This window comes from Myotis yumanensis, unplaced genomic scaffold, assembly GCF_028538775.1.
Source record: "Myotis yumanensis isolate MYYU_CA2020_CCGP unplaced genomic scaffold, mMyoYum1.0.hap1 SCAF_3, whole genome shotgun sequence".
NCBI classification, from domain to species: domain Eukaryota; kingdom Metazoa; phylum Chordata; class Mammalia; order Chiroptera; family Vespertilionidae; genus Myotis; species Myotis yumanensis.
In genome coordinates this window covers 95144665-95157515 of record NW_027223754.1, presented here as the reverse complement: position 1 = coordinate 95157515, position 12851 = coordinate 95144665, and the positions used below count along the sequence as shown (strand labels likewise).

General features: G+C 36.5%; 1 protein-coding gene across 6 annotated transcripts in view; it reads right to left on the bottom strand.

Annotated features, from left to right (window-relative positions):
• The window catches only part of MIPEP (mitochondrial intermediate peptidase), a 262517-nt gene that overhangs the window by 154167 nt on the left and 95499 nt on the right, over positions 1-12851 (bottom strand). For all 6 annotated transcript variants that reach the window (XR_011470789.1, XM_070409161.1, XM_070409162.1 and 3 more), the window contains exons 11-13: positions 7222-7375; positions 5379-5456; positions 1962-2166 (exon numbers count right to left, since the gene is read on the bottom strand). Coding sequence is in view for 5 of the 6 variants with exons in the window: in XM_070409161.1 (XP_070265262.1) it covers positions 1962-2166; positions 5379-5456; positions 7222-7375 (437 nt within the window). In the remaining variant the exon portion in view is untranslated. The remainder of the gene's footprint in view (positions 1-1961; positions 2167-5378; positions 5457-7221; positions 7376-12851) is intronic.

Below are 12851 nucleotides of genomic sequence, written 5' to 3'. Positions count from 1 at the left end.
ATAAAACAAAATATTTGCACAGCTGGATAAAACACCTTATAAAGCAGTGATTCAAACCCTCTACAAATAAGCCTGGGTTCAGCTATGCTGGAATATACGTGAAACGCACATTAAAACATTCTGACATTTAAAATAGCATTTGTATTTAATTCACTGAATTCCACCACCAAATATTTTCATCCTTCATTTCTTTTAAAATAGCATTTTATCCATTGATTGTTTCTTGTAACAAAGTCAATCCTCAAAGAAAAAAAACCAATATTTTAAACTCAAAATTACTTAAAATAGCAAATCCTATAATAATTTTTGGTGACATTTTATGATTCGGCCCATCTACAATCTTTTCAAATACAGTCAAACCTGGTTTCTCGAAGGAATGTCAGTCTCCCATCTGGAACAATATGGTTCTCCACCAAGTTAGTCAAAGAAAAAATGTCTAGGTTGTCAAACCAAACTTTGGTTTTTAACCTGACAACCCTTTCATGCAGATACATCAGCAGGACAAAAGGTGTCTCTCACACCACAAACAAAGGAAAGAATGCAAGTCAGTTTACCTCTAAACCTATCTTGTTACCATCTCAGGAAATTATGCTGTGAATATTTTGTTTGTTTGTGAGTTTTTTTGTTTTTGTTTTTATGCTTTTGTTGCTGGAGAAATGGAGGATTAGCACAATTCTAAAACATAAAGAAGCCCTAAAGAGCACTTGATGTGTGAAAGAAGCTATGATACAGGCAATTAAAAAAGGTAGAAAAACTACTGTTCATTTGGATAAAGGAAAAGCAGTTATCCAGTGACAGCATTTCGGAGGCAGTGATATATGAACAAGCAAAGATGTTGTATGCTGACACACCCCTGGAACAATGCTGAAAGTGATTCTCTTAAGGCTAGTAGGGGATGGTTCGATAAATTTAAAAAAAGAAGTGTTTACTTATAGGTTAAACCAGCCGTGGGCAAACTACACGGCCCGCGGGCCGGATCCAGCCCGTTTGAAATGAATAAAACTGAAAAAAAAAAAAAAGACCTTACCCTTTTATGTAATGATGTTTACTTTGAATTTATATTAGTTCACACAAACACTCCATCCATGCTTTAGTTCCGGCCCTCCGGTCCACTTTAAGAACCCATTGTGGCCCTCGAGTCAAAAAGTTTGCCCACCCCTGGGTTAAACAGTACATTAGACATGTACTGTATAACAGAAAGGTTAAAACAGAAATCATTTGTGGGTCTGGAACAGATGAATTCAATTTACATTGTTCTAATGGGAAAAAACGATTTAGTTTTCGAAGAAATTGCTACTTGAACAGTCTTCCAGAAGGAATTAAGTTTGAGAACCAAGGTTCCACTCTATCTTCTCCTCCCCCAAAATATTGTGTGTATTAAGTTAGTTAATAAAAACTGAATATGAACAATTTACCAGGTGGTCTAGGCATAAGATTTAGAGATGAGACAGCTAAGAGGAAAGTCTACAGTATCATCAAAAATGGCCACAGATCATCATGAAAAACTATAATTTTATACAGGGGGAAAGTATAAGGAAAATAAAAAGTAATTTATCATACTTTTTCAACATGTTCTGCTATGTTTTCTAACCGATTTTGGATACAAAGAGGCAACATTCATTCACTTACTCTGTGCTAGGTTCTAAGGAGATATATATTTATTCTTATGCACATAGAGCTACAAATTTAAATTTCATAAAGAACAGCTCAAAATATAAAATAGTACAAACTCAAAAGATGGACAACTGGGACTTATTCCTTGGTGCGAAATGTTAGCAAGGAAGCAAAAAAATATAAGAGGATTGGTTGTACAATTGAAAGGAGACGAGGCAATATGCTGATAAATGACCACAGGGCAATATTAAATGATGTTTTTCTAAATAAAAAGCTTTTTTTCTTCCTATTTATAATAAAATGTTTTTAAAGAATTGTATTAAATAAAAGTCCCCTTTGTGACTCACCAGTGACATGCTGGTAACGAGTACGTCCCAGCATAGAATGCATTGCATGTCCCATTTCATGAAAAAGATTTTCCATCATTCCAGGAGTTAATAAAGTTGGTAAATTCCTTGAGGAATGGGGAAGATTCAACATAAGAACTACAACTGGAAGTTGATAGTCTCCATCTTCCTTTAATCTCCCTCCACGGATTGTAAAATGGCAATCCTTTAAGAATCAGAAAACATAATTAGAAGAATGTGTTAGGTAGTCTAAAAGGTAGAATAATCTTAATGTTAATGAACATAAAATTATACCAAAATGTGTTCTGAGTTCAAATTTTAACTTACCTCTATTATTATTCTATTTATTTAGTTATGCACACAAATTTTTCTCAACTCTTTTTGTTAAAATTTAAATTTTTAAAAACACCAATATACTGAGCTTATGTTGATTTATTCATTCACTCCAAAAATATGTATTCAGCTGCTGTACCATATGTCGGAAATGCTATCATTACAGAGCTAAGATCCATGCATTAAAGCAAATAGGAAGTGACAGACATGAAGCTATTAAAGGAAGGGACACTATTGTTTATTGAGCCCCTTCAATGAACTAGGAGATACTGTCCATACCAATTGTCGTTATCACTTGAAATTGATAAGCTCTAAAATTGCAAAAAGCAAGGGATCTGAAGCAAATTTTCTATAACAAGCTGAGATTCACTAAGATTTTTTCACTATTCTTCACAATAACCCTATGAGGCAAGAATCTCACCTTTCAGATCAGAAAACTGAAACTGAGTCTTGGAAATGTTGTCATGGTTTGCTGCACCTCAGATCTGAACCCAGTTGTACTACTAGGAGCCAGAGTTCTTAATCACTAACCTAGACTCTCTACCAGCCATTCAAGCAAAGAGGAAGAACACAGGAATCAGTGTCTGATGACCTAGATCAGTGGTCGGCAAACTCATTAGTTAACAGAGCCAAATATCAACAGTACAACGACTGAAATTTCTTTTGAGAGCCAAATTTTTTAAACTTAAACTATATAGGTAGGTACATTGTTATTAACTTACTTAGGGTACTCCTAAGCTGGCCTTTGCTAAAAACGTCCTCAATCTGATTGAGGTACGTCCACTGAGGTTGACCCCTTCCAACTCTCCCATCCACACTTGTCTTGTATACTTGTTTCGTTCATCCTCTCTATATGTCCAAACCATCTCAACATACCTTTCTCAATCCTTGACACTACATCTTCTTTCACTCCACAATGTTCCCTAAAATTAACTTAATAAACTTTACTTAAAGTTTTAAGTCTTAGTTAAACTATAGGTACGTTGAATAAAACTCGATCATATTTAAAAAATACAGGTAACTTTATGCTTCGAGTAGGTACTTTTGTCACCCGCGAGCGATTTGCTACGCAACTAGCACTAACCACTGCACAATGAGACTGCTGACTGACTGGCTAGCTCAACTTGTGCATGAATCGCGAGCGCCTCCCCTGCGCTGTGTCTCCCGTCGCCTGACTGACCGACACCCCCCACTTCTAACGCCACTTCTTCAAAATAGACTCACCCAGGCCGAAAACCGACTTCTGCACATGGGCCATGAAGTTTCAATCGCACTGTATATGCGCGCCCGCACGTGGTATTTTGTGGAAGAGCCGCACTCAAGGGGCCAAAGAGCCGCATGTGGCTCGCGAGCCGCGGTTTGCCCTCCACTGACCTAGTTTATGGTCCCACCTTCCTCACCTACCAGCCAAATCACCTTGGAAACTGGTTTGCCTTTACGAGCTTCATCTCTGCCTTGTCAAATCCCAGAGTAGTTGCCTAGATTTCATAAGCTCACATCTATTTAAATGCTTTGAAATTAGGAATCACTACTTAAATATAAAGTACCATTATTTCTATTATAACTTACTAGAGGCCGAATGCATGAAATTCGTGCAAGGAGCTTGGCCCTCACAGCTGTGGTGGCTTGCCTCAGCCCTCGCAGCCCTGGCTTCGTTCAGAAGGACACCCGGAAGGACGTCCAGAAGGTCGTTTGGCTCTCCGGTCTAATTAGCATATTACGATTTTATTATTATAGATAACCTGAACTCTTTTTTTAAAAAAAAATATATATTTTATTGAGTTTTTACAGAGAGGAAGAGAGAGGGAAAGGAATAGAAAGCCAGAAACATCGATGAGAGAGAAACATCGATTCAGCTGCCTCCTGCACACCCCCCACTGGGGATGTGCCTGCAACCCCAGCACATGCCCTTGACCGGAATCGAACCCGGGACCCTTCAGTCCGCAGGCCGACGCTCCATCCGCTGAGCCAAACCAGCCAGGGCTGATAACCTGAACTCTTAACATTTACCATCAAATTGCCTAAAACTGTTGAAGATGATTGCTATACCAGTACACAGTTAAGGAAATGAATGAACCTCACATATTTCACAAAAGAAGTGAATTGGTGATGGATAAGGTTTCCAATATAAAGATACATCAGTTCTCCGTTACCTGCAGTTTCACTTTCCATTTCTGTTATTGGCTGATAACCATGGTCCAAATATAGTAAATGAAAAATTCCAGAAATAAACCATTCATAAGTTTTAAACTTCATGCTGTTCTGAGTAACATGATGAAATTGTTTACTATCCTGCTGCATCCCTCCCAGAATGTGAGCCATCCCTTGTCTGGCATATCCATGCTGTATACACTACCCACCCATTAGTCACTTAGTAGTCATCTCAGTATCAGATCAGTTATCAGAGTAAGAGAGACTACATTCACTTAAGTTTTATTACAGTATATTATTATAACTGTTCTATTTTATTATTAGTCGTTACAATGAATTAAACTTTATCATAGGTATGTATGTACAAAACACAGTATGTATAGAGTTTGGTACTATATTTGGTTTCAGGCATCCACTGGGGTCTTGGAAAGTATCCTTCATAAATTAGGGGGGACTTCTGTATCTTCTGCAATTTTAAACTAGGTCCATTAACAAGTCTGAAAAGTGGTTAAGAGTCGGGGCTATAGTAAGAATGCTTGGGTTCAAATCCTAGCACTTCTAGCTGTGTGACTCAGGGCAACCAACTTAACCTCTCTGGCCTCAGTTTCCTCATAATATTAGTGTCTAGTTCAAAGGTTGAGGTGAACATTCAAAAACATGATGTGACATAGAAGGGTTCATATAATATCAGCTATCATTATTACTATCATTATTACCATGACACAGATAAAAGTGACAGACTAGTATACAGGCATATCTAATGGTTTTCATAATGTTTATTTTTAAATTCACAGATAATCTCAAATTAATATATTTAGTAATTATCATTAATGCCCTTTAAATATTAGGGAACTACAAAAAAGATATGTTCACATTAATATAAATTAGCTGCTGATCATTTTTAGAGAGACTAGATTATAAATAAAGCATTACCTGATGTGGCTTGTCTGCTCGCTGAAAAAAATCACAGTAAATGTACCCCAACAATCCTTCAGATTCATGAACCACAGCCTAGAAAAAACAATTTAATTTAGTGGTAAATGAGTCAATCAGAAATCTACAAGTTGAAAACCATCCCCAACACAAGAATCTATACAGGTTGTGGCAGAAGTAGGTTTATAGTTATGAGTACACAAAACAGCTTATTCTTGTATTATTATTTATTAATTATTGTGTTATTTTCCATACGAAAAACCGTAAACTTACTTTTGCACCATCCTGTATATAAATCATGCACAGCTATAAATATAGATATTTTATTACTTTCTACATCCCATATTATTTCAAGATAGATTCTATTTTTTCTTCATCTTTCGGATGATTTTGATTTGGGTAATTCTGTCCAGGAGAAGAAACCCTCCTTGTTTGGGCCATTCAGCTGATACCTCTACCAAATACAGCTCCTCAGATTGTTCACAAATCACCAAAAGGAGTTGGAAATAAGTGTTGTCTCAAAAGTTTTAGCAGCAAAATTATTTTTCCTTCAAACTGTAGAATGTAATGATATATGTTCATACAAATTATAACCCTTGGACACAGAAATAACAAAAGGTAGCCTCTGGTTTCAGTTGACGATCAATAAAATCATTATTTATGACTTTACCCAAAACTGAACCTAAGAAGGCTCAACCACTAGTCTCCATCCTGCCTTCTTTGTCTTTTTACACCTTGAGGATTCTACCAAAGAGAACCTAAGTTTTATGCTTTAAAACTTCCTATAAAGCATATATTATTAATTCAACAAACATCTATTAACACCTTCTGGATGCTAGGAACTGTTCACAGTATTTGGCATACAGCAGTGAACAAAACACAAATAGTCCTGCCCAGGGGGCTCACATCCTGCAGACACTTCTTTGCCCTTTACACTCTATCCTTTTATTCTTGTTACCAGTTTTCTTTTCACTGTATACCTGTATTTTATCAATCTCCATCATTTTTTGAAGTACATTATATACAAACAGAGAAATACTTAGATAATTAAGTACAGTGATATAAGGTGCTCCCATTCATTCTATCCTTTCAGTTACACCACTACATCGATTCCATGTTCACAGAACAAGCCAAGGAACAATGAGATAGCTTTCGTTTCTTGAAATATAGTGACAAGAGTACTGTGTGATAGGCAAATAAACAACACATAAAACACAATAACAACACAAAGTCTTCGTGATAAACATATGGGTCAATAAATCTTGAAACTCTTATCAGGGAAAAATAAAAATACTCACGCCTCAAACAAAGTAGGCTCTAAAGGAGATGAGTGGATTCTAGGCTTAAAGTTATTATCAAAGAAGTCAAATCAAAACATGGGACATAAATTCATATCTCATGCAAATTAAGCTCCTACAAAATTGGAAGGGGTTGGAAGAAAAGGAAATGTGACCAATGCAGTGGGTTCAGAAATGAACCTAAAGGACACTTAGCATGGCAGGAATGTAAAAATGTAATGACAGATTTTCCTTTAATTACAATTTGTCAAACATATGAAGACTCAACCTCCTAGTAGATTCCTAAATATATTTTTTTCAAAGAACTAACTCTGCTGTTATATACTTACATTAATTTTCAGCAGCAACTGATTTTAGAGAACAATGTTTCTTTCATACAGTGTCCTAAGTCAGAAGTGGTCATTCAGGTTTTTTTGTAAAACAGGACTAAGGTGAGATCTGCTCCAATAGGCAAAACTAACTTAAAGATGAAAGTGCTATTAACTCAATTATTAAACCCAAGAAATAGTAAAGTAATACAACTTTACACAAACTGGGATGCTTACCAGTTTCCGGACATCTTCACACCACACCTCTCCTTTTGCAGGCTGCTCTGCATACAATGCAATTCCCAACAGTTTATTAAATAAAATGTTAAGGCCTTCCATGCATGCTCCAAGGGAGAAAAATGGGCAATATAAACTGGGCTCAATATTATACCTAAGAGAAAGAAAAAAAGTTCAAAAGCATTTTGTTTAATTCAGTTTCATAAGGTAAATTCAAAGAGCTTTTCATTTAAAATTTAGAATCATACCAGCTATTTAAGAAGGATTAAAACATAAAGGTATGTTTCTAACTTTTGAGGGCATTTCAGACTCAGTTTTCTTCAGAAGATAAGCAGTCTAATTACTACTAGTAGTAAATAATATTAGTAATTATGGTAGACATACCATTCCTTAATCTTCACTCCTTTCAGGTTTAGTCTTTCACTGATTCAGTTAAGCAGTCTGTCTATCTCAATCAACCATACCACACACAATTTTTATTTTATACATATACATACTTATATACAAAATCTGACCAGTTCGAGCTATAACAGTAAACCTCACTTTATGAAATGTGTTATAATGTAAAAATTGTAACACATTTTCGTAAATATTAAACAAATACAAATTCTGAGACACATGAAGTGAACTTAAAATTCACACCTGTTAAAATATTTGTTAATGGAAAAATATCTGTAATATAAACAATTAATTTATCTGTTTTGTAGTTTTATTTCTTAAATAAAGAAGAGCATAGTAGCAAGGCTAATTATTCCTCATCTAAAACCAACTTTTTAATGCACTATTGCAATATAAACCAAAGGACATCCGGAACACGGGAATAAATATTCACTTTAGAGTCATTAAGTCAGGCCAAACTTTATAACCACAGCCAGAAAGCACAGCTCTAGAATAATAGTCAAGTACTTATTTTATTCCACTTTCTAGGATTAACAACATGCATACATACAAATAAAAATATACAAACCTAGACTTATTACTAAATGGGTGATTTGATTTAGTGAGTGAGCATAAACTGCACCACAAATAAGATTTGGGCTATAGAGGTCCACAAATTTACAACTTAGTTTCTGATCAATTTTTAAATAAAAATAGAATCTCAATGTTGAAAGAGACGCTAGTGGTCCAGTGTCCTTATTCACTCACTGATTCATTCATGCAGGTGGTCGACAAACCAAGGGATGTTGGAGGTAAGGGAATGGGAAGAGAGTCTGTCTCCAAGAAGCTCACAGCGAAGGAGGCAGAGAAGTGAAATGACTATACTGTCTCCTGAGCCTAGACAGGGGCTAGGGGAAGTTGCTCAATAGACACTGTTAAAGGAATGAGTGAACAAGTACTAAACAGCAGGGCAGCAAAAGAGAGCATGATGACTTAACCTGTACCAGAAGGGGTTAAAATTAAGAAGCAGGATTTTGCAGGGCAGGGTGGGAATGAAGGATGAGATAAGAGAGAAGAAGGAAATTCCAAGGAGAAGCAACAATGTGACAGCCATATGAAGGCATGAAAGGTAACTTATAGTAACCAGGTAGATAAATATGTGCGTTCATAATGCAGGGAACAAATGGGAAACGAGAGGAGAGGAGACTGGACACAAGTGGTGAGGTCCAGACAACTTAAGTCCTGAGACACCAACCTGAGGAATTAGAATTTTATATTGTAGGCCCATGGTCTCTTAACTTTTTGATTATGTAACCCTATCAATAAAATATTGTTTGAGTATTCAACCTAAATAGAAATATATTTATAAATTATATGCATGTGCTATTGTTCTACTTCATTCCAAAACAAACAAAAAAACACATTTTTATAAGATAAGATACAGAAAAATAAATCTAAACAATTTCTTATATTTTATGTACATATCCTTAATGGATTGCTTACAGGTCGTGAGATATGAAAGACTGCTTCTGTAGGCAAGAGAGAAGCAATCTGATGCCAACACTGAGAGGTTGACAGTAGTGTGGGGAATACTAGAAGAGGCACGGAGAACAGAGTAAACTATTAAGAGCCTGAATGAGAGCAATAGCAGTGAGATCAAGGATAAGGAGGCAGATTTGAATTTGTTTTTCTTTTAAGTGAAAAATTATCAGGACGGTGTGAATGACTGGATTTAAAGGGTAAGAAAGAACAGTCTAGAAGCAGGTTTTTGGCTTGAGCAAAAGGGTGGACAGAGTTGCAGAATCATTTAATCTGAGCAGTGAAGACAAAGAAGCAAGATGGGTATCACGTCAGTGGGAGAAGAAAGGAGGGTGTGGGCAATTGTGAGACAAGAATGGAGGGTTTACAAAAATAAATTCAGTTTAGAGACACTGATATTGAGGTGTTCATGGGATGTCAAATACTCAGGACACTAAGACTGAGGATACCTCATCGTTCAGGTGTGAGTTAAAGCTGCAGACAAGAGATAGGGTCATCAGGGAAGGGTGATGTGGGTGAGAAGAGGATTAAGAGCAAATCCCTGGACTTCCAAATGAAGGGAGGGAAGGAAGACTGAAAAATTAGAGCTGTTAGAGAACTGAAAGGAAGGTAAATCATGGAAATAAGGGAGAAATGCGTTTAAAAAAAGGAAATAATTGAGTCCTCTGATTTCTGGTTTAACATGTAAGGAGCCTTGAAAGTATTACGCCATCCCAAGAAGTGAAAAGTAGAACCGACTGAAAATCACTAACTCTTCCTAGGTCCAGCAAAGAACTGAGGTCATAGAGAAAAATCACAGCCCCCTAAACTGAAAAGACATGTAGGCAGTTATACGATTCTCCAGTGTGCACAAATCTGACAGTTAAAAAGTCCAGGGAGACCTAGTTTAAGGAGGAATCCCCACACTTATAGGAGTTTTGGCTTAGGGGGCCCTACCAGGCTCTCACAGTGAAGATCAAGAAAAATTCCCCCATATTTCCTGCCAGGGAAGGAAAAATTATCCATTACGAAATACACCAGAACATTGTTATTCTTAATAAGGCCTGCCCTAAGAAGAAACTCTTTTTTTAAAAAGTATATATTTTTATTGATTTCAGAAAGGAAGGAAGAGGGAGAAAGAGATAGAAACATTCATGATGAGAGAGAATCATGGACTGGCTGCCTCCTGCAAGTCCCCCACTGGGGATCGAGCTCACAACCTGGGCATGTGCCCTTGACTAGAGTCGAACCTGGGACCATCCAGTTCTCAGGCCAACGCTCTATCCACTAAGCCAAACCAGCTAGGGCAAAAGAAACTCTTTTACCAGAGGGTGGGGAAATAGCCAACCAGAGCCCCTTTTAGCCTTCTTGTCTCATCAACGCAGGGAGAGGAACTGAAAAGTACTTGTTAAAAGTCACAGCCAAGGGACACAGGCTCACTAACAGACTGAGACCTAATGATAGGACTAGAAAGCATCTCCTCTCCCACAAGTCATTACATCAATAGAGCTCTTATAACACAACAGGGAAATACAACTGAAAGAACTGCATGTCTCAGACTATATTTAAATATAAGTCCCTAGAGAAACCCAAAGACAATAGAGCAGTGGTTCTCAACCTTCCTAATGCCGCGACCCTTTAATACAGTTCCTCATGTTGTGGTGACCCCCAATTTCATTGTTACAAATTGAACATAATTAAAGCATAGTGATTAATCACAAAAAAAATATGTAATTATATATGTGTTTTCCAATGGTCTTAGGCGACCCCTGTGAAAGGGTCGTTCGACCTCCAAAGGGGGCGCGACCCACAGGTTGAGAACCGCTGCAATAGAGGAAACAGAAAAGGTAAAGTTTAACTTCCCAAACCACAGCTACTGCAAAAAGTAAACACAGCCTAATCCAAGGGTGGGCAAACTTTTTGACTCGAGGGCCACAATGGGTTCTTAAAGTGGACCGGAGGGCCGGAACTAAAGCATGGATGGAGTGTTTGTGTGAACTAATATAAATTCAAAGTAAACATCATTACATAAAAGGGTACGGTCTTTTTTTTTTTTAGTTTTATTCATTTCAAACGGGCCGGATCCGGCCCGCGGGCCGTAGTTTGCCCACGGCTGGCCCTAGGCAGATAAACATAGAACCTCACACCAAAGCCCTATTTATCTCCATTTCTTTTACCTAGTACATCATGTCCAAGTTTCAACAAAGACTTTGAAATCACGCTAAAAGATAGAAACACAGTTTAAAGAGACAGAACAAGCAACAGAATCAGATTCAGATATGTCAGAAATATTAGAATTATCAGGTTTAGAATTTGAAATAACTATGATTAATATACCAAGGGTTCAAAAGGAATAAGTAGAGAATACACAAGAATACATGGCGAATATAAGAAGAAAGACGGAAACTCTAAAAAATGAATTAAAAAGGAAATGCTAGAAATCAAAAACATTTAAACAGAAATGAAGGTCTTTGATAGGCTCATCAGCAGACTGGATACTGCTGAGGAAACACTGAGTGAACTTAAAGAATGTCAACAGAAATTTCCAAAACTAAAATGCAAAGAGAAAAAAGAATAAAAAAGACAGATGAGAACACCCAAAGAATTGTGGGACAATTACAAAGGTGTAATGCACACGTATTGGCAATACTAGAAGGAGAAGAGAGAGAAAAAGAAACAAAAGAAATATTTTAAGTAATAATGACTGAAAACTTTCCAGATTAAAGATAAACACCAAACCACAGATCCAGGAAGGTCAAAGAACACTAAGCAGAAAAACAAAACAAATAAACTCCACTTAGGCATATATCATAGTTAGGCTGCAGAAAAAAACAAAACAAAAACATCTTCAATGAGGCCAGAAGAAAACCACCTCCATAGAGGAACAAGGATAAGAATTACTTTAGACTTCTCTTCAGAAACCATGCATGCAAGAGGAGTGTGATGTGAAATACCACAAACCTTGAATTCTGTATCCATCAAAATTATCCTTCAAAAATGGAGAAATAAAAACTTTCTTGGACAAACAAAAATTGAGGGAATTTTACCCTAGTAGATCTGACTTGCAAAGGGTGTTAAAAGAAGTTCTTCAGGAAGAAGAAAAATGATAGTCAGAAACCTGGATCTACAGAAAGAAAGAAAGAGCATTGAAGAAGGAAGAAATGAAGATATAAAAATAGTTTTATTTCTTATTTTTAAATAATTGAACAGACAACAGTTTGTTCAGAATAATAGTAGCAACAATGTATTAAGTGATTGTAACTTATGGATAAGTGAAATGCATGACAGAAAAATTATGAGGGACTGAAAAGAATAACTGGGTACTTGCACTAACCATGAAGCAGTACAGTATTATATGAAAGTGAACTTAGATTATTTGTAAACATGTATTGTAAACCTTAGGGCAACTAATATAAAAGGATTTCAAAAAGAGAGGAGAAAAACTGGAATCAAAATAATTAAGATCATACAAAGCAGAAAAGAGTGAAAGGCAAAATAAAAAGAAACAATAAGAACAATGAAAACAGCAACAAATGTGGCAGACGTTAATCCAATTATATAACTAATCACTTTAAACATTAATGGTATAAATATAACCATTACAATACAGAGATTGCCTGTGTGGCTCAGTTGATTGAGTGTTCCCATGCACTAAAAGGTCCCTGGCTGATTGATTCCTGGTCAGGGCACATGTCTGGGTTGCGGCTTAATCCCCAGTAGGGGTCGTGCAAGAG